Below are 26863 nucleotides of genomic sequence, written 5' to 3'. Positions count from 1 at the left end.
AAGGGAAAATTGTACTCACATGCAATGATTCCAGCAAGACCATCATCATGTACATGAGGAAATACTACAAGACAGAATATAATTAGGATTTAGTTTAGTCACTGGGTCAGAATACAACCGGATAAATCTTGAATACAACAATTTAGCAATATTTTCTTTAAACCTATACCATAGTCTGACTCATTAATGTTAAATTACGGAAATATAGGAGATGTCATCCTATATGACAGATACTACTGTAGTAACTATTTCCTTAGTACTTACATGTAGAGTCTGTAATAAGGCAATATTCAATTCTGAGTAACATGGTCCCTCACCTGCGCCCATATACCACGGGTCCAGTTCGTATGGTATGTGGTACACCTTCAGAGGCATGGCTCCGCAGTTAGATTCCACCAGATTTCCCTTTATTGTGATCACTTCTGATGCTCTAGGGGATCGGAAGATGTCTCTTATTGGGGTGATGTTGTTGAAGCGGACATCTGCTAGGCATCCTACGAAGCCTGGTGTGTTGAACTTCTGTACATCTGAATCTATTGTTCCAGTCTCTAGCAATGGAAATATAATAAATGGCAAGAATTTTAGACTATTTCAAGAATTTCTCTTCACATTTCATCACATACCATCTTTTCTATGATTGCCACTTTTTATTGTTGTTATTTTTACACAATTTAAAAAAAAACAAACACTATACTAAAAAAAAAAAATCTTTTCAATATATATGTTTTTATTTAAAATTGAAGTGAATTTGTTGCTTGCTTTGTTTTGTGAATTCTAACGACCATGGCAAACACCTTTACAAGGATGAGAATGTGATTTGAATTGTGAGAAAGCGAGCTGGCCAAGCTGTGAGCACAGTAGATAGACACATTGAAGGGGTCGGCCACTTTCTCTTTGCTCGCAGACTGACCAGCCGTCTGTCCATGTAATGACTACGGGTGGACCAGACCTGTCCATAAGCCTCCAATCACTATTAAATACCTCACAAGGGAAAACTGCTGTTTTATTGGAGAAAGTCAGTAGACTGATCTGGTCACATGCTCCACCATCAGCAGCCATTGTAAGGAAAGCTGCACTAACTAAAGAAGGTTGCTAAGCTTTTTTAAGTGATAGAGAGTGGCAACATTTTGTCCAGAGGTACTTTCCTGTAGTATAAAAGCTGCTATGGCCAATTAAACCTGAGGAAGGGGGAAGAACGGATGCAGGCAAGTTGCCCAACTATCTTAAATGGAGTAGCACTTGCCGTGGGTAGTGTTATCTATGGCCAGATGAGACCAGTGGTCTACCATAGATGAGGGAGATCAGATCTTGAAATTTTTACACAGCCAGCTGCAAGGGAGGCGTTCCCACTCAAGTTCAAGTGATCTGGGTGGCCCAGATGGCAATAACAGATAAAAAGATCTAGGAAGATTTGCCATTTCCAGAAGAAAGTATTATACTCAGCCTGGCTCAGAGAGAACAAATAACTATATATTGCCATGTTAGATAAAACATCATTTTACAGCTCACAACAGCTGAATACCCATGTAAAACTGGGCTCTACACTATCATAAATGTATAACACCCGACTGGGCTGGTGCTAACATAACATTACTAGATATTCTGAGGTCTAAGGGGTAACGTTTCTCCTTATGGAGAGTGACATACCAGCTGGCTTGTCAAGGTAAGGAGGCTTATTCTCCGTGCAATGCTCCTCTGGGAAATTAAATATGCAAATTGCCTCTTCTGAAAAAAAGAGGACTTAACTCTATAGCGCCACCTGTTGGAAGTAGCGATCCTACAAGTCACAATCAACCCTTTAACGAGTCGTGTAATATGACTTAGGATAAAAGCCAAATCAGTATCTCAATTCGCAGACACGGTGTTTCAGGCTGTTGGCCCTCGTCAGTGCGAAGCATGAGAACTGATTTGGCTAGGTGAGAGGCACTGGACTGGGGTCTAAGAGGTAACGTTTCTCCTTATGGAGAGTGACATACCAGCTGGCTTGTCAAGGTAAGGAGGCTTATTCGCCTTATAGCTTATTCGCTATAGAGTTAGGTCCTCTTTTTCTCAGAAGAGGCAATTTGCATATTTAATTTCCCAGAGGAGCATTGCACAGCGAATAAGCCTCCTTACCTTGACAAGCCAGCTGGTATGTCACTCTCCATAAGGAGAAACATTACCCCTTAGACCCCAGTCTAGAGCCTCTCACCTAGCCAAATCAGTTCTCATGCTTTGCACTGACGAGGGCCAACAGCCCGAAACACTGTGTCTGCGAATTGAGATACTGATTTGGCTTTTATCCTAAGTCATATTGCACGACTCGTTAAAGGGTTGATTGTGACTTGTAGGATCGCTACTTCCAACAGGTGGCGCTATAGAGTTAAGTCCTCTTTTTCTCAGAAGAGGCAATTTGCATAGATATTCTGAGGCAGTGGTTACTGGGGCGGATCCATGGAGACAGGCTTACAAAGACATACCGAGAAAGTTCCCCCTTTGTTACTCAGGAACCAAAAAATGGAGGGCAGAGTAAGGCCCCATATTATATAGGGGGATGGAAAAATATCCATTCTCACTGCTGCCAAGTGCAGATGGCACTTTGGAGGCTGCCGACAAAATGGTGATATGGGATGAGTTTTAGCAAAGATGGTTCTTCTGTTTACCAGCAGCAACATTTACAGATAATTTTGCAGAGGATTTGTATTCTATGATCCACACTGCAAGTCCATCAGCAGATAACAGCTAAATTAGGCTTTAGTAGACCTATGCCACTCTTCACTAATATTTACTTATTATGGGAAATGGCTATTCATGCCAGCAAACTTGTAATTAAACTGTATAACAGTAAGTTTTTAAGAGGAACCCATCAGTTATTTCACACCAACTGAGCCACGAGCAGCCCGGAATGCAAACAGGCTCCCTTATTAGAGAGTGTTTTACTTTGACACGACGCAGCTTTTCAGTGATAATGGCTTGGAGGACAAACTGAGTAAGGAGAAGAGTGTTGGTAGGTCTTTTTCTATTGGCATATAGGGAGAAAAGTGTCTATGAACTAAGCTGGGTAGGAGAGGCAACAACAAGACTTCCCGACTCATGTTTCAAGCTACATTTCACTGAAAAGATGCAGCGTTTCAACATTGTAAAACATTGCTCTGTTTAATGAGCGAGCCTGTCTGTAAGGAGCAGCGGACACCTCATTAGTGCAATCTGTGCAGCTGCACAGGGGCCCAGGAGGTAAGGGGGTCCACTTCTATCTTCAAATCGGCAAGCAGCGTCTCTCTCAAATACTAAGATGGGCCCATATACTGTTCTTTCGCTGGGGCCCGGTTCCGTTTGTGTTCGTCACTGCTGTCTGTATTCCATGCTGGCCATGATTTGAGCGGCATGAGACGACTGACACTTTCCTTTTTTAAAGTTTAAAAACTCACCAACAACCCTTCCAAGATATATAGCTTTTGGAGAATCGAACTTGGGATCTTCCCACAACAAGAACTGTTTCTGGACCACATCGTAATAGTCCACCTACAAGAGAAGAGTTAATTTCAGGAATTGCGATCTGTATTGCAGCCAAAGTTGCTGTGTTGTCCTAACCTAATAAGGAATTAAAAAAAATAGCACTCCAGAGAAAAAAATGTTTACCCATATAACAACTCACCAACACAAGTGGATTGTATCTGTGTAATTAGCTTCATCCCAGCTCAGCTGTGCAATATATATATATATATATATATATATATATATATATATATATATATGTATATATATATATGTATATATATACATATATACACACACACATACAGTATATAGCTCTGGCAAAAATTAAGAGACCACTGCATTATGTCCAGTTTGTCTGATTTTTCTCTTTCTAGTTATATTTTTGAGTAAAATCTAAATTGTTCTTTTAGTCTATAAACTTCTGACCACATGTCTCTGAAGTTCCAAGCAATAAAAGATACATTTTGTATTTTTTTTCTGACAAAGAAAAATGGTCAAAATTAAAAACAAACAAACTGGTTTTAGACCTCAAATAATGCAAAGAAAACAAGTTCATAATCATTTAGAAACAACAATAAAGGAAGAGTTCAGAAATCAATATTTTGTGGAATAACCATGATTTTTAATCACAGCTTTCATGCGTCTTGGCATGCTTTCCACCAGTCTTTCACACTGCTTCTGGCTCTAAAATTTAAGCAGTTCTTCTTTGTTTGATGGCTTGTGACTATCCATCATCCTGTTGATTACATTCCAGAGGTTTTCAATGGGCATCAGGTCTGGAGATTGGGCTGCCCATGACAGGGTTTCGATGTGGTGTTCTCCTAATTTTTGCCAGACCTGTATATATATGTATACATACATATATATGTTGTGGTGCAGTGACCAATGTTGCAGCTAGGGGGCGCTGCATGTGCACTTCGGGATGCACTTGGAGACATAATTGTGTTGAAACAACAACTAGTCATGTGATTGATGGACGGTATGTATCGCAGAGGTGGGTGGCCCTGTGATGGAAGCCTGGGTATGTTTTGCTCAAGCAGATCTACTACTGAGGGATTTGTTTACATTGGGAAGGCTTCCAGGTGATTGGAGAGATGGGTGGGTTCAGCCACCTACAAACCCACCCAAAGAGGCGTGTCTGAACACGTAAGGTGGTTTTGTGTGAAAGGACCTGTGGTGATGTCACGCTCACCTGACTGGCCATGTGACAGGTACCTGGGTGTGGTTGAACCTATGAAAAGGAGGTGTGTGTAGCCCAGGCAGAGTGAGTGTTTGGGACTCTGTCAGAGTGAACACACTTCCATGTGTCCTGGCTGGACACCGCAGAGTGGCCTGTGTGCTTTAGGTCCTGGACGGTCAGTGTTGGAGGCTCTTGGGATTGGAGTCGTCCTGGAAGCACTGCGAGACAGTCGACCTGGACGGTCAGTGTTGGAGGCTCTTGGGATTGGAGTCGTCCTGGAAGCACTGTGAGACCGTCGACCTGGACGGTCAATGTGGTGAGGACCATGGGACTGACCGGTAGTCAGCATGAGGAGTGGAACTCCTGAAAGGTAACCCCGGACAAGGGGATTATATTATACAGCAGAAAAGCCTATCGGCTGCATGAACGGACTGAGGGTCGTGATAAGTTCATGAAATGTAACGCAATGGACTGTACGTCATGTGGTTTATGACACTTTAATAAACCAAATAAGACTGTTGTGTGTGAGATATCGTGCCTGAAGTGTTTATCCTGCTGCCAAGCGAATATTCCCCAACCCACTCAGGTAGCATATTCCCACAATGTGTATATATATATATATATCTCCCATTACGGCCATTGCCCCAGTAGTTACTCTTATGCGTGAATAGGAGGTCACCTTCTGACTCCAGTGAAGTAAGGGTTGAAATCATTACTACAGATAAGCAAATGTTTTGAAATTCGAATTCACCAACTTTACCAAATTCTTCCCAAAATTTTGATTTTGTGGGAACTGATTCAAAGCAAATCGTATGAAATGAAAAGCCTCAAAATATGTGTTTAACATTCCAAAGTTCGCTGTATTGAACCCTTTTCTAATTCTTTAATACAAACATAGTCTTAGTTAACGTCTCCTCTACAAATCTGGCTACAGGTAAATGGATAACTAGTGGTAACCAACAGCCTGTTTAATAACGTATTGCACAGACAGACTAGTTATGCTTTTAAAAATGTCAAAATTATACAAACAATTATATCATTTTGGAGGCATATGCCTGCCATGCCAGAGTTTATACACCAGCAATTCAGTTAATAAGCCAGAAGTCGAGGCTTATTGACAAGTGAAGGTCCATAAACTATCCCTTTTTTTGGATAAGCAGCAATAGATTTGCTGTTTGGAAAGTGAAGACGCAATGGTTTATTAACTTCTTCAGCCAGAAGCTTTCACCTTCCTGACCAAGCCAAATTTTACAATTCTGATGTCACTTTATGTGGTTATAACTATGGAATGTTTCAAAGGATCCCACTGACACTGAGACATTTTTCTTATGACATATTGTACATTATGATAGTGGTAAAAATTTGTTCGATACAACTTGCATTTATTTTTGAAAATATCGGAAATTTTGTGAAAATTTTGAATATTATGCAATTTTCAAACTTTTAATTTTATGCCCTTAAATCAAAGAGTTATGTCACACAAAATAGTTAATAAATAATGTTTCCCACATGTCTACTTTACATCAGCACAATTTTTGAAACAATTTTTTTTTGTTAGGAAGTTATAAGGGTTAAAATATGACCAGCGATTTCTCATTTTTCCCCCAAATTTTCAAAACCATTTTTGTTAGGGACCACATCACATTTGAAGTGACATGTGCCTATATGAAGAAAATACCCAAAAGTGACACTATTCTAAAAACTGCACCCCTCAAGGTGCTCAAAACCACATTCAAGAACCTTTATTAACCCTTCAGATGCTTCACAGGAATTAATGGAAGGTGGAAGGAAAAAATGAATATTTAACTTTGTTACAATAATTTTACTTTAGACCCATTTTTTTTACTTTTGCAAAGGTAACAGGAAAAAATGGACTGCAAACTTTGTTGTACAATTGTGGGGGAAAACTACTGCTTGGGCACATGGGAGAGCTCGTAAGCACGGCAGAGCTCGTAAGAGAAACAGCACCATTTGTCTTTTTTAATGTTAAATTTGCTGGAATAATTAGTAGATACCATGTCACTTTTGGACACCCCGATGTGCCTAATCGGTGAAAACCGCTCACAAGTGACACCATTTTGGAAACTAGACCCCCTCAGGGAACTTATCTAGGTGTGTGTTGAGCACCATGAACCCCCAGATGCTTCACAGAAGCTTATAATGTTAAGCCGTGAAAATAAAAAATGATATTTTTCACACACATGTTTTTTAGCCCCAAATTTTGCATTTTCAGAAGGGTAACAGGAGAAATTGTACCATACAATTTGTTGTGAAATTTCTCCTGAGTACGCTGGTACCCCATATGTGGGGGAAACTACTGTTTTGGTGCACAGCAGGGCTCAGAAAAAAAGGAGTGCCATTTGACTTTTTGAATGTAAAATTTGCTGAAATAATTTGGGGACCCCATGTCTCATTTGGAGAGCCTCTGATGTGCCTAAACAATGGAAACCGCTCATAAGTGACCCCATTTCAGATACTAGAGCCTTCAGGGAACATATCTAGTTGTAAGGTGCGCACCTTGAACCTTCAGGTGTGTTATATAAGTTTATTATGTTGAGCCGTGAAAATTTAAAAAAATCACATTTTTCCCACAAAAATGTTCATTTAGCCCCAATTTTTTATATTTTCCCAAGGGTAACAGGAGAAAATGCACCAATTTGATGTGCAATTTCTCATAAGTACACTAATACCCAAAATGTGGAGAAAAACTACTGTTTGGGCACATGGCAGGGATCGGAATGGAAGGAGCATCATTTGACTTTTTGAATGAAACATTTTCTGGAATCATTAACAGATGCCATGTCGAGTTTGGAGAGTCCCTGATGTGCCTATAGAGTGGAAACCCTCACAAGCAACCTCATCTTAGAAACTAGACCCCTCAAGGAACTAAACTTATCTAAATGTGTGGTGAATACTTTGAACCCCAGGTGGTTTATAGAAGTTTACAATGTTGAGCGGTAAAAAGAAAGAAAGAAAAATCACATTTCCTCCATAAAAATGTTTTTTAGCCACAAATTTCGTATTTTCAAAAGGGTAACAAGCAAAAATGGACTCCAAAATTTGCTGTGCAATTTCTCCTGAGTACACGAATACCCCATATGTCGCCGAAAACAACTTTTGAGGCACAGTGCAAAGCTCAGAAGGGAATAATCCATATTGGAGTTCAGATTTTGCTGGACTGGTTTGAGGGTGCTATGTCACATTGATAGAACCCCTGAGGCACCAGAATAGTAGAACCCCTCATAAGTGGCACATGTCTGTAAAGCCCTGTGGAATATGATAGCGCTATATAAGCAATGTATAATAGATAAATGAAAATAGAAAAAATTGGAGTCTGGCTCAACAGAAATCAATTTTCCCTTTTTTTTTTTTTTACAAAAGAAATTATAGTGCATACAAAAGAAAAATGTACATGGTCGACATGACTGCCTAGTGCAGTGAGTAAGACTGCCTAGTGCAGTCGAAATGCGTCGACTGGGTCATGTCGACCATGTACATTTTTCTTTTGTATGTACTATAATTTCTTTTGAAAAAGAAAAGGAAAATCCAGTCTTGTTGAGCCGGACTCCAATTTTTTCTATTTTCCTTGATGTGAGGTCAGGGCGATGCCGGAGTCTAAGCCCCAGGTGGATGAGCATAGAGCAACTGGATGAGCTGGAATCAAGTTTCTATAATAATAGATGAATACATTTTACAAAGTACACCTTTACAATCTACACCTCTGCAATCTATGGGGGCCAGTGATCATACTGACACCACAGGTGTGTCACAGAATTGTATACTATTGAAAAGTGAAGAAAAAATTAACATTTTTACCACCAAAAAATGTTTTAGCCCGAGATTTTACATTTTTACACTGGGAAATGGGTAAAAATGGCACTAAAATGTGTCCTACAATTTCTGCTGCGTGTGGAAATATTCCATATGTGGCTGTACAGTATTGCTTAGCCATACGGTCAAACACAGGAAGGACAGAGCTCTATTTTCCTCCTGGAGTGCAGATTTTGCTAAAATAGTTTGCGGACTCCATATACAGAGCCCCTAAGTGCTAGAAGAGAAGAATCCCCCTCAAGAAAGCCCATTTAGGAAATTTTAGCCCTGCCAAATATGTGGATGCTGAAGGTGGTTTATGCACATTGGGGCTCAGAAGGGATAGGGTGTTTGGAATTGGGAGCACAGAATTTGCTGAATTTGTTTTTTTTTTTTGGGGGGGGCAAGGAGCCATTTCGCTTTTCCAGAGCCTTTACACTACCAGTAATATGGAAGCCTCCTATATTTCCGTTAACAGGTGACAGACATTAGGGAATTTATCTACCGGTGTAGTGACGATTTTAACTCCTTGGATGGGTGCTTTCCAGAAACAAGCAGCAATGGATGTTGCTGAGTGAAAATTACAAACTACCATTGTGGTGCCTGGACGTTGTGGTGGTGGTGCCCAGCTCATGCTTCTGGAGACATGCACCTGTAAATTAGGCAGGCTGTCATCGCTACAGAATTGCCAAATGTGAACCCTAAATGTTGTTTAGGCACACTGTGGTGCTCAGAAGGGAGGGGTCATTTGGATTTGGGAGTGCAGAATTTGCTAAATTTCTTTTTGGGATCAAGGAGCTATAGAAATTTTCCAGAGCCTTTGTACGACCTGTAACAAGGAAGCCCCCTATATTTCTGTTAACAGATGACATTACATAACATTTGGGATCATGGTAATCCGGTGCTCTACGCTGAGCACTTTCAGATTTCCATATAAATCTCTAAGTGACGTGATTCAGATGAAACTCCCGAGGGATCCATTCACTATAATAAGGCAGCAAGAGTTACTCTGAACTTCGTCTGGTCTCTGTTCAGTGGTTTCCTTTTTTTTTCCTTCTTTTTAGAAGTGCATAAAACTGTGGTAGACAGTCCTTTTATGCATGCATAAAGGATGTACACCACCGGATCATAGGAAGCCTCCATCTGCATCATTATAGGAAATCTTGTACCAGGGATTCTGTCTGAGTAACGTTTTTCAGAGATTTACACGGAAACCAAACATTTGCATAGAGCGCAAAATAAATGTGAGCTGAGCCTTACTGTGATCTTTGGGAGGCAGAATGAACAAGTCAACAGCAGGTGAAGAATTTTTTTTTATGACATTCCTCGTTTGGTATAAGCGATTAGACGAATTTATCCTACAAGTTGGTGCGATTACAGCGATACCATATTTATAGGCTACACAGATCTCTTCATTAGGCATAGACTAAAAGAATTTCTATGCCTGATGAAGAGACCTCTGTAGTCTCGAAAGCTTGCAATTTGTTACCATCTTTTCAGTTAGCCATTAAAAGGTATCAACTACTGAGGACTCTCAATTCTAAATATTTTTCTATCCACTGGCTAAACGGTACCAAGATATATATCTTTCCTGTACCATATTTATAGCGTTTTTTACGTTTGGCTGCTGTCACACACTAAAAAATGCTTTTTGAACAACAAAAAACTTAAGGGCACTACCAAAATTCTAACTGCACATTATTACAGCAAGATGTTTTGTGAGGGTAAGGCTGTGTTCACACGTTGCAGATTATTCGCGTTTTTTTTGCGTTTTTTCCCTATAAAAACGCTATAAAACCGCAAATAATCTGCTTATATTATGCATCCTATCATTTTTAATGAATTCTGCACTTTTTGTACACATATTGCGTTTTTTTTCCGCGGTAAAAACGCATCGCGGTAAAAAACGCATCATGTTCATTAATTTTGCGGTTTTTTTGCGGATTTCCCACTTAAAATGCATTGGGAAATGTCCGGGAAAAAACGCATCAAAAACGCATCAAAAACGCGCAAAAAACACATGCGGTTTTCTAGCAGATTTCTTGCAGAAAATTTCAGGTTTTCCTCAGGAATTTTCTGCAAGAATTCCTGAACGTGTGCACATAGCCTAAGACTAACATAGAGAGCAATTGTGCTAATAAAAAATGAATAAGTAATACGGTTTGGATGCGAATGGTGAATAATCGCATTTGCAAGAAAGATAGGAGGAGACAACTTTTTCCATCATACATGACAGCACCACGAGAGAGGGGATCCGCCCTTCGAGAACAGGAAACCTTCAAGATAAAATGAGCGGCTCCTCTCCCCGCATCAGTCGGACAACCGAACAGTGGTCGCATATGTAAACCACCAGGGGGGCACCCGTTCTCGGTCACTGATGCAGATAACAAAAAGACTCATGACTCTAGCAGAACATCATTTCCTCTCATTATCGGCCCTGCATATCTGAGGTGTAGACAACCTGAAGGCAGATTTTCTAAGCAGGAACCATTTAAGGCAAGGGGAATGGTCCCTAAAAGAGTCCATTTTTCAACAGATAGTACACATGTGGGGAGGAACCAGTATATATCTCTTTGCCTCAAAAGCCAACAAAAAGGTTCAGAAGTTCTGATCCCTAAGTCCAGCAGACAGGCCATTGGCAGTAGATGCCTTCAGGATAGAGTGGACATCAGGACTCTTGTACGCCTTCTCACCGATATGTCTCATACCAGCAGTTCTGAAGAAGATCAGAGAGGACAAGGCCAGGGTGATTGTAATAGCTCTTTTTGGCCAAAGAGACCATGGTTTTACTGCCTAAGAGTGATGTCAGTGAGGGACCCATGGGTACTCCCAGAAGACCGGGACCTTCTAAGACAGGGTCCCTTCAGCCACCCTCAGTATTCCAGGCTGCATTTGATAGCCTGGAATTTGAGAGGTCGTTGTTAGAAAAAGAGGGGTTCTTGGCTGGTTTAATATCCACCCTACTTAGTAGCAGAAAACCAGTAACTACCTGGATTTATGGGAGGATATGGAGAAAATTTTTGTCTATCTCAGGACCAATACAGGAAGGGGAGGTCCAGATAGTGGCAATACTGGAATTCCTGCAGAAGGGTCTAGAGCTGGAATTAGCTGTTAGTACCCTCAAAGTGCACATTTCAGCTTTAGCAGCATTATTTAACTATGACCTAGCAAGCAATAGGTGGGTGACCAAATGTATCCGAGCTTGTAATAGAGCTGACTCTGTTCCATCCCCTACTCCTCCACCATGGGATCTAAATTTAGTTTTGACAGCTTTCACAGAAAGCCCCTTTGAGCCATTAAATACAATGTCAGATAAGATACTAACATTGAAAACAGCCCTGTTAGTGGCGCTTACATCGGCCCGTAGGGTTGGGGATTTACACACCTTATCAGCAGACCCTCCCTATACGCAAATTATGGACGATAGGGTTGTATTAAAATCAGATCCAGCATATCTCCCCAAGTTGGCGTCAAGGTTCCAAAGGGCTCAGGATATAACCCTATTCTCTTTTTGTCCCATCCCTAGCAACAAGAAAGAGGAAAGGCTTCATTGCCTAGATGTCAGGAGATGGCTCTTGCAGTATTTAGAGGTGACAAGATCTTGGAGGAGACAGAGGGCTTTATTTGTTTCATTCCAGGGGTCAAGAAAGGGCCTTAAAGCCTCGAAAGAAACTATCGCTAGATGGGTGAGAGATGCCATTATGCTAACATATACTGTAGAAGTGCTGGCAGGACTGTTCCACAGGGTCTAAAAGCCCACTCCACGAGAGCCATGGCAACGTCTTGGGCGGAGAGCAGATGCTACCATCGATCAAATCTGTAAGGCGTCCACTTGGTTCTCTCCGTCTACATTTTTTAAACATTATAGGTTAGACCTATCTGCTACTGCTGATCTCACATTTGGGAGAAGAGTGTTACAAGCAGTGATCCCTCCCTAAGAGAATACAAATCTCTGTAACTCTCTCGTGGTGCCATCATGTCTGATGGAAAAACACAGGTATTACGTACCTGGTAATGTGTTTTTCCATTAGACATGACGGCATCCTTATATTCCTGCCCTTTTTTTGATCACGTCATTAGTTGGGTGCTTTTTTTTACCATTATACACTCCCTCGGGTGTCGGTAATTAGAATTATAAAAGATGTATTATTTACCTGTACACTAATCTGCGGAGTTCCTCTCGTGCTCTGTAAAACAACTGATACAGAGAGAGGAGCCACTGAAGGTTTCCTTGGTGTGCATGGCCCCCTCATCCCCATTCTGGTGTGCATGGGCTCCTCATCCCCATCCTGTCTGGCATGTCTCCCTTATCCCTAGACTGGTAGGCATGGCCTCCCTCATCCCTATTCTCGTAGGAATAGTCCCCCTTATCCCTATTCTGGTAGGATTGGTCCCCCCTCATCACTATCATGGTATGCAGGGCCCTCATCTTCATCCTGGAATGCATAGCCCCACCCTTGTCCTGGTATGATTGGCCCACATCCCCATCCTGGTATGCATGGCCCCATCCTTATCCTGGTACGATTGGCCCCATCCCCATCCTGGTATGCATGGCCCCATCCTTATCCTGGTATGTTTGGCCCCCATCCCCATCCTGGTATACATGGCCGTATCAGAAAAAAACATAAAAAAAAAAAAAAACAGTTGTAAACCAGTTCTGCTCAGTCACGCTGACAGCAACATAGAAGGACGTAGAGACTGAGTAAGCCAAGCGGTTTAACAACGGAGCAAAGGAGCATGATTCAAGGAAGAGAAAAAAAAAACATTCTGATCAGTCAGCCGAAAAGAGTTTTTTTTTCTTCTGCTTCATCCCTGCTCAATGTCCAGTTGTGCTCCTGTCAGTCTGAATGAGAAATTAACCCCTTTCTGACATTAGACGGACTATCCCGTCGAGGTGGGGTGGGCCCGTATGACCACTGACGGGATAGTACGTCATATGCGATCGCAGCTGACATCCGGCACTATGTGCCAGGAGCGGTCACGGACCACCCCCGGCACATTAACCCACGGCACACTGCGATCAAAGATGATCACAGTGTTCCGGCGGTATAGGGAAGCATCGCGCAGGGAGGGGGCTCCCTGCGGGCTTCCCTGAGACCCCCGGAGCAACGCGATGTGATCGCATTGCTCCGAGGGTCTCTTACCTCCTCCTCCCTGTAGCTGGTAAGCTTGGAGCTCTGCACGTCAGATCGCTGATCTAACACAGTGCACAGCAAAGTGTCAGATCAGCGATCTTACACTATAACATGATGCCCCCCCCCCCCCCCCGGAGCAATGTTACAGTGTAAAAAAAAATATATTCACGTGTTAAAAAAAAAAAAATTCCCCCCCAAAATATATATATATTGCTCCTATAAATACATTTCTTTATCTAAATAAAAAAAAAAACAATAAAAGTACACATATTTAGTATCGCCGCATCCGTAACGACCCGACCCATAAAACTGTCCCACTGGTTAACCCCTTCAGTGAACACCGTTAAAAAAAATAAAAAATGAGTCAAAAAACGCTTTATTATCATACTGCCAAACAAAAAGTGGAATAATACGCAATCAGAAAGACGGATATAAATAACCATGGTACCGCTGAAAACATCATCTTGTCCCACAAAAAACGAGTTGCCATACAGCGTCTTCAAAGAAAAACTAAAAAAGTTATAGACCTCAGAATAAAGCAATGCAAAAATAATTATTTTTTCTATAAAATAGTTTTTATCATATAAAAGCGCCAAAACATAATAAAATTATATAAATGAGGTATCGCTGTAATCGTACTGACCCGATGAATAAAACTGCTTTATCCATTTTATCAAACGCGGAACGGTATAAACGCCTCCCCCAAAAGAAATTCATGAATAGCTGTTTTTTCGTCATTCTGCCTCACAAAAATCGGAATAAAAAGCGATCAAAAAATGTCACGTGCCCGAAAATGTTACCAATAAAAACGTCAACTCGTCCCGCAAAAAACAAGACTCACATGACTCTGTGGACCAAAATATGGAAAAATTATAGCTCTCAAAATGTGCTAACGCAAAATATATTTTTTGCAATAAAAAGCGTCTTTCAGTGTGTGACGGCTGCCAATCATAAAAATCCGCTAAAAAAACCGTTATAAAAGTAAATTAAACCCCCCTTCATCACTTAGTTAGGGAAAAATTAAAAAATTAAAAAAAATTATTTATTTCCATTTTCCCATTAGGGCTAGGGTTAGGGTTAGGGCTAGGGTTAGGGTTAAGGCTACAGTAAGGGTTGGGGCTAAAGTTAGGGTTAGGGTTGGGGCTAAACTTAGGGTTAGGGTTTGGATTACATTTACAGTTGGGAATAGGGTTGGGATTAGGGTTAGGGGTGTGCCAGGGTTAGGGGTGTGATTAAGGTTACCGTTGGGATTAGGGTTAGGGGTGTGTCAGGGTTAGGGGTTTGGTGAGGGTTACCATTGGGATTAGGGTTAGGGGTGTGTTTGGATTAGGGTTTCAGTTATAATTGGGGGGTTTCCACTGTTTGGGCACATCAGGAGCTCTCCAAACGCGACATGGCGTCCGATCTTAATTCCAGCCAATTCTGCATTGAAAAAGTAAAACAGTGCTCCTTCCGAGCTCTCCCGTGCGCCAAAACAGGGGTTTTCCCCAACATTTGGGGTATCAGCATACTCAGAACACATTGGACAACAACTTTTGGGGTCCAATTTCTCCTGTTACCCTTGGGAAAATACAAAACTGGGGGCTAAAAAATAATTTTTGGGGAAAAAAAAAAAGATATTTTATTTTCATGGCTCTGCATTATAAACTGTAGTGAAACACTTGGGGGTTCAAAGTTCTCACAACACATCTAGATAAGTTCCTTGGGGGGTCTAGTTTCCAATATGGGGTCACTTTTGGGGTGTTTCTACTGTTTAGGTACATTAGGGGCTCTGCAAACGCAATGTGACGCCTGCAGACCAAGCCATCTAAGTCTGCATTCCAAATGACGCTCCTTCCCTTCCGAGCTCTGCCATGCACTCAAACGGCGGTTCCCCCCCACATATGGGATATCAGCGTACTCAGGACAAATTGGACAACAACTTTTGGGGTCCAATATCAACTGTTACCCTTGGAAAAATACAAAACTGGGGGCTAAAAAAAGAATTTTTGTGGAAAAAAAAAGAATTTTTATTTTCACGGCTCTGCGTTATAAACTGTAGTGAAACACTTGGGGGTTCAAAGCTCTCACAACACATCTAGCTGAGTTCCTTAGGGGGTCTACTTTCCAAAATGGTGTCACTTGTGGGGGGTTTCAATGTTTAGGCACATCAGTGGCTCTCCAAACGCAACATGGCGTCCCATCTCAATTCCTGTCAATTTTGCATTGAAAAGTCAAACGGCGCTCCTTCCATTCCGAGCTCTCCCATGCGCCCAAACAGTGGTTTACCCCCACATATGGGGTATCAGAGTACTCAGGACAAATTGTACAACAATCTTTGGGGTCCAATTTCTTCTCTTACCTGTGGGAAAATAAAAAATTGGGGGCGAAAAGATCATTTTTGTGAAAAAATATGATTTTTTATTTTTACGGCAGTGCATTATAAACTTCTGTGAATCACTTAATGGGTCAAAGTGCTCACCACACATCTAGATAAGTTCCTTAGGGGGTCTACTTTCCAAAATGGTGTCACTTGTGGGGGGTTTCAATGTTTAGGCACATCAGTGGCTCTCCAAACACAACATGGCGTCCCATCTCAATTCCTGTCAATTTTGCATTGAAAAGTCAAACGGCGCTCCTTCCCTTCCGAGCTCTCCCATGCGCCCAAACAGTGGTTTACCCCCACATATGGGGTATCAGCGTACTCAGGACAAATTGTACAACAACTTTGGGGTCCATTTTCTCCTGTTACCCTTGGTAAAATAAAACAAATTGGAGCTGAAGTAAGTTTTTTGTGAAAAAAAGATAAATGTTCATTTTTATTTAAACATTCCAAAAATTCCTGTGAGACACCTGAAGGGTTAATAAACTTCTTGAATGTGGTTTTGAGCACCTTGAGGGGTTCAGTTTTTAGAATGGTGTCACACTTGGTTATTTTCTATCATATAGACCCCTCAAAATTACTTCAAAATTTTGGTTCCAAAATTGTGCTGATGTAAAGTAGACATGTGGGAAATGTTACTTAAGTATTTTGTGTGACACATCTCTGTGATTTAATTGCATAAAAATTCAAATTTGGAAAATTGCGAAATTTTCAAAATTTTCGCCAAATTTCCATTTTTTTCGCAAATAAACCCAGGTAATATCAAATAAATTTTACCACTATCATGAAGTACAATATGTCACAAGAAAAGAATGTCAGAATCAGCGGGATCCGTTGAAGCATTCCAGAGTTATAACCTCATAAAGGGACAGTGGTCAGAATTGTAAAAATTGGCCTGGTCATTAAAGTGCAAACCACCCTTGGGGGTAAAGGGGTTAAGTTATGCTCCTTCGTGGTGTTGTTTCACTGCCAGATAGGGACTTTCTTTAACTTCACTGAGATACATCTGTCTTGAACGGTGTTTCTTCAGGTAACAACCCCTCCTACAGGGTCCCTAGGACAGGTTGCAGCTTGAAATATGTGATGGTGGCCATTTTGGAAAACTTTTCAGAGAACCTCTTTACCTTTATTCTACAGGACAGTAGTAAAAATATGCGGACACCTGAATGTTCGGGTCCAGCAGGTTCAGCTGAACAGTGACAAGTTTGGGTACCAGAAGAGTAACCAGAATCCATTCACTTGAATGGGGGCGTGAACATCCAGTGTTTGCCATGCTGTCATGTGGTTGACAAACACAACTTCTGATCGGCGGTGAAATCATCCCCACCGGTCAGAGAGCTGCAGTTCCTACGCTGTCAAAAGACCGTGTGAGTGCTCAGTTTTGATCGGAGGTATAAACTTTACCTCCAGTCATTGGTGTCGGCTGATGGGACAACTGCTCCCATCAGCCGACGCCTGCTGACGCTAATTACAGTGAGAGCAGGAGTGGCTGATGGGAGTATTCATCAGCCGGCTCCTAAGCAGTAAATTATTATTTTTTTTTTTTAAACGGCGTGGATTTACAGTGCAGAGGCGAGTTCGTCACAGTTCAAATTCACCATTGTGAAATTCTCCTGGTGAACTGCGGTGAACTGTGATAGCGTGGATCCCGCTGAGGTCACCGCAGTTCATTTGCCAGCTGGGAACGCAGCCTCAGAGACCTGCAGTAACCTTGATGATGTCACCGCTAGTCAGTGAGGCTGCGCTCGCAGCAGTTCAGTCACCAGTGGTTCTCAGCCTGGGCGGTCGCATCTTGGCACCGTCCAGGTTGAAAACTGTTTATTCCCCAGACATGGATTACGGCGTGGGACAGAACGTCAGACAGGTGAGGGATATTGTTGTTTTATATTTTTGCTTTGTTACAGGAAACAAGGCATTCAGTGGAAATAGGTGTTAGGGGAGTATAACGGTTTGTTATTTTTAAATAAAAATGGAAAAGTGTATTTTGTTTTATTTCAAATAAAATACTTTATCCTGGCTGTGTCTTTATTTACCATATAACTATAGAATTAGTAATGGATAGGTGTCTTATAAACGCCTCTCCATTACTAAGCCATGGGCTTGATGTCATCAGGCAATACGAAGGTGACATCAACCATACAAATATTAACCCCACTTTCCATCTCTACAGGGCAAGTGTGAAGAGCAGAGCAAAGTGCCAGAATTGGTGTATCTAATAGATGCACCTTTTTCTGGCTAGGGGGTGGGGCAATATTCATGGCCCCTTACCAGCCTGAGAATACCAGCCCCCAGCTGTCTGCTTTAGCAAGGCTGGTTGTCAAAAATGGGGGGGAATTTAAATAATTGAAAAATATGGCGTGGGGACCCCTCTATTCTTGATAACCAGCTTTGCTGAAGCTGACAGCTGAGGGTTGCAACCCCCAGCTGTGAGTATTGCCTGGCTGGTTATCAAAAATACAGGGAAACCAACGACTGATGATTACTCCCATCAGCCACTCCTGCTCTCGCTGTTTTTAGCGGCAGCAGGCGTCGGCTTATGGGATCAGTAGTCCCATCAGCTGACACCAGTGACTGGAGGTAAACTTTATACCTCAGACATAACTTTGCGCTCATGCTGTCTTTTGACAGCGTGGGAACCGCGGCTCTGTGGGAATGGGAATGATTTCACCGCCGATCAGCCGCAGTGTTGCCGATCAGAAGCAGTGTTTGCCGCGCTGTCATGCACATGACCACGTGACAAACACCCGGTGTTCATGCAGCCGAACCAGAACAGTAACACGGACTTCCTGGTGAAGTCTGTGTTCGGTGTCCGTGCCCGAACAGTAGGTATTCAGTACGGATGCCGAACTTTGCTGTTCGGGTTTGCCCTTGTCTAGCCAGCAGAATTACGACATTGCGAAATTAATATTTTTTTATATATTATTAAAAAACAAAAAATTAAGAAATGTGTTGCCATTTTCTGAGATGCATTTTGTTTAACAAATGGAAAAGGGGACGATTTAAACTTACAGTATATACATTGTTGAGATTTTTTAAATATTTTTAGGCAATTTTTAATCCAATTTTTATGTTATTGTTTTCTTCCACAAGGTAATTTCAACCTGCAATATTTAATTGCTAATACAATATACTGCAATAATGTCCTGGTGGGATGGATGAGGTGATAGATCTTCCTGGTCTAACAAATTTAGATACAGAATGAGCACGGATTGGTTACTGCCCAACATAACATAGTATATAAGATAAGTCCTATATACTGCATGCAATATCAACATATCTGTCACCTTATAACCAGAAAGAGCTTTTATGCTTCACAGTACCTGATAGTAAAGCGTTCGGTAATCTCTGGTGACATTAACCCTGTGAGGTCTGCCATCTGTCATGTTTTTCTTGCTCAGCTGGAAAACATTTTGGCTATTGCTCCGCAATTGGTAATTCAACTGCAGTGTACCTATGAAAATAATAATGTAGATACTGGAAGTTGCTCCACAACGTACATAACATCCAACTTGGTCCATGTAAATAAATAATTTTTTTGTATAATACTTGGGCTTAACCCATTCCCGACATGTGACGTACATGTAGTACACATACACACACACACACACACATCATCTGCAGACATGCTTAGAGATGGACAGCAACATATAAGTAGTTAAAGGGTTATTCTCATGTTTTGTCTTGAGCAGCACACAACTCTTCACTTTTTAATTTCCCCTTAGCTTGGGGTGAGCACTCCTTATTGAGAGACAGCTCTGGTTTAGTAGCTTCATCCTACTAATTATTCCACTATGACATATTCAAAGGAACCTGTCACCTCCTGGGGTGTATATGACCTATTAATATGGGCAAATAGATAATAGAAATGTTATTTTCTTTCTTTATGTTAATGATTTCTTCCAGGCTCTGGGCATGTGGGGCCTGGAAGAAATCCCTGCCTCCTGTCTTTATTGTAATACTGCCCCCTCCCATGCACGTCCATTACGGCCCCGGAATCCTGCGCCTGCACTCCCTCATAAATACATACCTCATCCTCTCTTCTGTGGGTGCTGTATTCAGGGATCTTCTGTGCAGGCGCCGGAAAATCACTGTGAACTCCGGTGTGCGCGCCAATAAGGTGCTCTACCCACTTCCTCCCTGCAGAGTTATCGCTAGGAACCATGTGTACCTAGCGATGACTATGCAGGGAGGAAGTGGGTAGAGCACCTTATCGGCGCCCACACCGGAGGTCACTAGAGTGGAGATTGCCAGCACCTGCGCAGAAGATCCCCTGAATGCAGCACCCACAGAACGGACGAAGAGGTATGTATTGTGGAGAGAGTGTAAGGCGCAGGCGCAGGATTCCGGGGCCGTAACTGATGCTGATGGGAGGGGGGAAATATTACAATGAAATATTACAAATTACAATAAATATTACTCGCCCTGGAGCCTGGAAGAAATCATTAACATAAAGAAAGAATATTACATTTCTCAGCAACAAGACCATTAATATGAGGCATACAGGTGGGACTAGTGTAACATTTATATTACCTCTATGCCCATATTAATAGGTCATATATGTCCTGGGGGGGTGACAATTCCCTTTACAAGTCTATTAGTGCTTGTTTTGAACATTACACTGTTATCACTGTATTTGCACATACTGATAACAGGGCTTTTGAACAAGCACATGGCTCAAGTGAGTAGTGATTTGGAGAACTGCTCTGAATAATGCTGATCCTGGGGGCTAGCGACTTTTCAAGACTGACAACAGCAGCCCAGTCAGAAACTGATAAAGAGGGGTAAGCAGCTGACTTATGCATAGGAATCAATGGACTGGAGAGAGGCGACTTGTATGTAAGCAGTTAATTCCTCATCCTGGAATGTATCTACTACACATACTTGGCCAGGCGCTGGTGGTCCGTCTCCTTTTCAACAAGCTGTACACTATGTTAGATAAAAGCTCTCATAGCAAGAGAATGACAGCAGACAGAAAAAGCAAAACAATTGCAAACTTGTTTTATTGCCATCTAACTAACTATGCCAATTTTATAACATGAAAATACACTTTACACAGCACCCATCAGAACTAGCACTGATTGCTGCTGTCAGACCCAGATGCCGGCTATATAACACAGCCAGCACCCACCCTGTTTGACCATCGTGCTTAACCTCCAATGACAGCGATTGGAGCTTTTTATTATTGCTGCTTTTTAACTATTTAGATGTTGCTGTCCATCTCTAAATGGTAACTAGTTGTGCAGTCAATTCAATCACTCCCCACCCCTATGTTATACAATCATGGGATGCTGATGGATTAACATGGCAATCAGAGTCCTAATAAACATCCCTATCACCACTACCTTAGTTCTAATATTAAAATTAATAGAGGGAAGTCATCCTTTTAAAAGAAAAAAAATACCCTCCCCCACTTAGCAGCTGCAGTTCTGATGGTCTTCATTGTATCGGAAGTAACAAAGTCAAGACCACCATAGACTTCTGAGGCCACTGACCGGTGACTGGTGGATGGATCATCATCACTTTCAGTCTGACCAACAGAGTGGTGGCGCTAGAGTGGGAGGCAGAGTCTGGTGGTAAGTATGGCTTTTTTGTTTTCCAAGGATGGTGTCCATGTATCATCTTTAATAAAACAGCTTTAAGTATTGTGCTAGAAAAAAAGTCCTTGTGAGGCTTGGACTGTGCCAATAGATCAACATACTCGTGCAAATTTACATAGATTAAATAAAATCAAGCATAATAGCACTTACCGTCTGGCCTGAGCAAAAATGCTATGTAATCTGATGAGAATGAGCTGATGTACATCAAAACTGCTGGAGCAGTGGTGGTTCTGAAACTAAATGAAATTTCTTCGCGTGTGAGGTTGCTAACAAACATTGGAAGGGTCACAACCTTGGCAAACTGCTGAGCAGCCACCATCCCAGCAGACAGAATGTTGTGACGTAGCCAGACCCCCGCCTCAAAATATGCACCAATGTCTGTAGAAAGAAATTGAGTATACAGTGTTCAAAGTACTCCAGATTGATACTTTCTGATATCATAGAGATAATCATATGGACATACCGAACGTTTCAAGTGACTTTTCAGAATAAGCTGTGTGTGCACAAGGTATAACACTATCGTTTGCCATTATATGACTTGTATCCTTAATCTTTCATCAGTTCTCCTTTCTGCAGGATCCATCTCTAATTTTCAATTGCGTCTGAGCAAGTGAGTGGACACCTCACCAACTGTTATATCTCATACCATCCACACAGAGACATATGTTTTTTTCTGTTCTTATGTCTCTATGCATCACATGTTCAGAAGCAGAAGTACAGAGGGCATTATACAGCAACACTAAGCAGTGTACTATGAATCCAGCTTAAAAATCAGCAATAAAGGGGGAACAACTACAAAAATTAAAAAGCTCAAGGAGAAGGGATACAAAGGATATCTATAGTTGGATGGTTATGTTAAGTGTATACAACAAAATTTGCTGTCTAGTAACATGTAATTCGTATCAGTGTACATATGATTGTGGCTCTGCAAGTGAGGATGTAGTCTGTACAACTAAGGTAACACAGTTGTGTAAAAAAGTATCTACACCCTTCCTGATTTTCTAATCTTTTGCATGTCTGTCACATTTAAATGTTTCAGATCACCAAACAAATTTAAATATTAGACAAAGATAACACAAGTAAACATGAAATACAGTTTTTAAATTAAGGTCTTTCATATTAAGGGGAAAAGAAATCCAAACCTACAAGGCCGTGTGTTAAAAAGTTATTGCCCCCTTAACCTAATAACTGGTTGGGCCACCCTTAGCACCATCAACTGCAATCAAGCATTTGTGATAACTGGCAGTGAGTCTTTTACAACCCTCTAGATGAATTTTGGCCTTCTCATCTTTGCAGAATTGTTGAAAGTCAGCCACACTGGAAGCTTTTAGGGCATGAATCACCTTTTTAAGGTCATGCCACAGCATCTCAATCGGATTAAGGTCAGGACTTTGACTAGGTCACTCCACAGCCTAAATTTTATTTTTCTTAATTCATTCAGAGGCGGACTTTCTGCATAACCCAATTGTGCTTCAGCTTGAGGTCACAAACAGATGGGAAGATATTCTCCTTCAGGATTTTTTGGTAGACAGCAGAATTCATGGTTCCATTTACCACAGCATGTCTTCCAGGTCCTAAAGAAGCAAAAGAGCCCCAGATCATCCCACTACCACCACTATATTTTACTGTTGGTATGATGTTCCTTTTCTGAAATGCTGTGATACTTATACACCAGATGTAATGGGACATATACCTTCCAAAAAGTTCAACTTTTGTCAGTACACAGAGTATTCTCCCAAATGTCTTGGGGGACCATCAAGATATTTTCTGGCAAAACTGGGGCGAGCCTTTATGTTCTTATTGCTCAGCAGTGGTTTTTGTCTTTGAACTCTGCCATGCAGGCCATTTGTCTCTTTCTTATTGTGGAGTCATGAACACTGACCTTAGCTGAGGCAAGTGAGGCCTGCAGTTCTTTGGATGTTGTTGTGGGGTTTTTGTGACCTCTTGGATGAGTTGTCGCTGCGCTCTTGTGGTAATTTTGGTCTGCCGGCCACTCTTGGGAAAGTTTACCACTGTTCCATGTTTTCACCATTTGTGGATAATAGCTCTCACTGTGGTTCACTGGAGTCTCAAAGCTTTATAAATGGCTTTATAACCTTTTTCTGACTGATAGATTTCAATAACTTGGTTTCAAAATTTCTTTGGATTGCGGCAAGATGTCTGGCTTTTGAGGAACCTTTGGTCTACTTCACTTTGTTAGGCATGTCCTATTTAATTGATTTCTTGATTGAGAACAGGTGTGGCAGTAATCAGGCCTGGACGTGGCTAGGGAATTTGAACTCCGCTTCCCAAAGATGTGATAAACCACAGTTAATTTAAGTTTTAAGGGAGGACAATCACTTTTTCACACAGGGCCCTGTAGGTTTGGATATCTTTTCCCTTAATAATAAAGATGTTCATTTAAAAACTGCCTTTTGTGTTTACTTGTTTTATCTTTGTCTAATATTTGAATTTGATTGATGATCTGAAACATTTAAGTGTGGCAAACACACAAATGAATAGGAAATCAAGAAAGGGGCAAACAGTTTTTTCACAAAACTGAAAATAGTGTTCTAGCTAACTAGACATTATACAATATGCGAAAAAAGGATTATTTTTTATTTTGTACAGTATACACTGTAGAACTAAATAAAAAGGCAAAAATTACAAGTGTGTAATGTGATCGTATAACGCAAACCTGTCATCAGGACATTGCTAAGTAAACTACAGACAGTGTCAGGTTGGCGCCGTTACACTGATTAAAATGATACCTGAGTTGATGATATCCGCCTTGTGGTTGTTGTTTAATCTGTATTTGCAGCTTTCAGTTAATAACATGCCTGTGCTCCGGGGTGGGCCTGTAGGCAGAGCTTTATGTGGTGCTCTGTTCTTATATTCATACTTATGAGCTTAAATTACAGCTCACTGAACCTTCAGGGACCTTCCTGCTATTTTAATTGCTGTGATTGGGTAGTTCATATCGTGGTGTGGTGTTTTGATAGAGGCTACTGTGCAAGCACCTCTGCCAGCGCCATTTTCCTGCAGTCAATTTTTTTTTCCTCCAACATTAGGAGCATCTAACTGGTCTGTAGGAGCCATAACTCTTAATGGTTGGTTGGTAGGGGATCAAATACTTATTTCTCACTGCAAAATGCAAATTGTATCCCATCACCTTTAGCTTTTTAATTTTTGTAGTTGTTCCCTCTTTATTGTTCATTTTTGAATTATTTCATAAATAAACATTATGTTGATTTTAAATATATATTTAGTTATGTGTTATTTTGATTGGAGTACGTGTTCGTTCGGGACACATAACAATTGAATTGTATAAACTTTGCTCATTGTAATCTGATCCCGCAGTGAACTGGTAGTTTGTCTAGTTTTGAGAAAAATTAATGTTATCAATTAGGAGTAGGAGCGGAGGCGTGTCATAGTTGAAGAAATATTTATTTGATAAGATGTTTTACGTCAACTATATTTGAGTATACTTTTGGTGTTATAAAGTTTATTAAAACTACAGTGACCATTGTCAGTGACCCTTCTTGTCCTTTTTACAAAATCTGTAAATTTGTTTGGTAATGCTGAGTCCATTCCAACAACAATGTAAAGTTCATTATGGTGTACATACCATGTCAACTATGTCTAGGAACTGTCCAAATTCCAACTAATTTTCAGTGGATGCTTCCTTTTCATCAGCATTCTGCCAGCACCATAGATGTTGGAACTTACCCTCACTTCCCATCATGCAATGTTCAATGACTTGTCTGCCTTAATCTGAAAAGCCCACCTCTGTGCTATGTCTTTATGCAGTTTGTTAGACAAAGAAAAGATGCAAAGACACAAAGACCACTTCCTGCCATCCGCCCTGGTCAGTAATCAGCAATTTAAATAGAAGTGAGACACCTAGTGCCCAGCACTTTTGAGTAATTTTAAAACAGTATTTTTTTTTTTAATAAAGTGATTTGCAAAATGCCTATTTAGCACATTATCCATCAAATTAGATAAAATTTGAAATGACATTATATTGATCAATTAATGCCGTTGCCTCTCTGTATGAAGTCCTAAATATTTGCTGCACTATTTTAATACCATCCACGATCAAAGCAATTGATTTGGTTCCCTTGTCGGATTGAGTTACGGCCTGGGACAATCAAGTATTTATCCACAGTTATTTCTTATATCAAGTATTAGTTTCCCTTTTTTGCTGGTAGATGGTGAGAAGCATCATGTATATTTATTGTGATTTATGGACATTTTTATTTGTAAAATGTGATATATTAAAAGAATACATAATTCTGTGTAAATATACAATATATTTTCTTTATACTATTCCTAATAATAAATATATGCAGTAGGCATCATATATTTTTTTTTATAGAAGATGACTGCTATGGGGAGATTCACCATTACCTAATAATCACCTATAATTCTGTAATAAAAGTGCATTACCTCTGGTGCAGAATGGACCTTCGTAGCCGGTTCCATTACAATCACAGATGTAGTGGCTATATCTCTCTACACAGCGAGCTCCATTCTGACATTCCATCTGGGGATATTCACAATAGCCAGTGCAATTGGTTCTCACTCCTATAGTTTCATTGGCCTTGCCTTCCAGATCTAGTGTCACTCCGTTCATTCGAAGTCCGCGGAGACATCCAATGTAAGGTTTCATCTTGTAGTCTGCTGACCCTGGTGAATTTAATGAACACTAAAGTGTGTGAGAGGCCTGTGATCTCTAGTCATGTTGGGATTTGCTTAAATTTTTTTTATATAGACTTTAATAATGTGAAAATAGAGCCTTATTAAAAGAAGTTGTCTATGATATGACTAGCTGTTATCAGCCAGCTAACGCTCGGCACGCTCATTGCTATCTAATTAACGATGCTGGTGATTAAACTAAAGTTTACGCAGGTGGTAAATTAACTTAAAATGAAGTTAATAACAATAATTGTGGTAATGTGGTGGGGGGTCGGGATTATGTGTGGTAATGTGGTGGGGGGCGGGATTATTTGTGATGTGGTGGGGGGCAGGATTGTGCGTGGTAATGTGGTGGGGGGCGGGATTGTGTGTGGTGATGTGGTGGGGAGGCGGGATTGTGTGTGGTAATGTGGTGGGGGGCAGTATTGTGTGTGGTGATGTGGTGGGGGGCGGGATTGTGTGTGGTGATGCGGTGGGGGGGCGGGATTGTGTGTGGTAATGTGGTGGGGGGCCGGATTATGTATGGTAATGTGGTTGGGGGGCGGGACTGTGTGTGGTAATGTGGTGGGGGCGGGATTGTGTGTGGTGATGTGGTGGGGGGCGGGATTGTGTGGGATAATGTGGG

At 41.1% G+C, this 26863-nt stretch overlaps 1 protein-coding gene across 1 annotated transcript in view; it reads right to left on the bottom strand.

Annotated features, from left to right (window-relative positions):
- Nucleotides 1–26863, bottom strand: part of CNTNAP1 (contactin associated protein 1) — a 173182-nt gene that overhangs the window by 10330 nt on the left and 135989 nt on the right. Inside the window, exons 18-23 of the mRNA XM_077252002.1 lie at nucleotides 25990–26229; nucleotides 21712–21939; nucleotides 19285–19415; nucleotides 3408–3501; nucleotides 318–548; nucleotides 20–64 (exon numbers count right to left, since the gene is read on the bottom strand). Of these exons, the coding sequence (XP_077108117.1) occupies nucleotides 20–64; nucleotides 318–548; nucleotides 3408–3501; nucleotides 19285–19415; nucleotides 21712–21939; nucleotides 25990–26229 (969 nt within the window). The remainder of the gene's footprint in view (nucleotides 1–19; nucleotides 65–317; nucleotides 549–3407; nucleotides 3502–19284; nucleotides 19416–21711; nucleotides 21940–25989; nucleotides 26230–26863) is intronic.

This window comes from Ranitomeya variabilis, chromosome 4 (genome assembly GCF_051348905.1).
Source record: "Ranitomeya variabilis isolate aRanVar5 chromosome 4, aRanVar5.hap1, whole genome shotgun sequence".
NCBI lineage: Eukaryota > Metazoa > Chordata > Amphibia > Anura > Dendrobatidae > Ranitomeya > Ranitomeya variabilis.
Note: the sequence above shows the minus strand (reverse complement) of the source record. Positions and strands in the feature narration are given on the sequence as shown.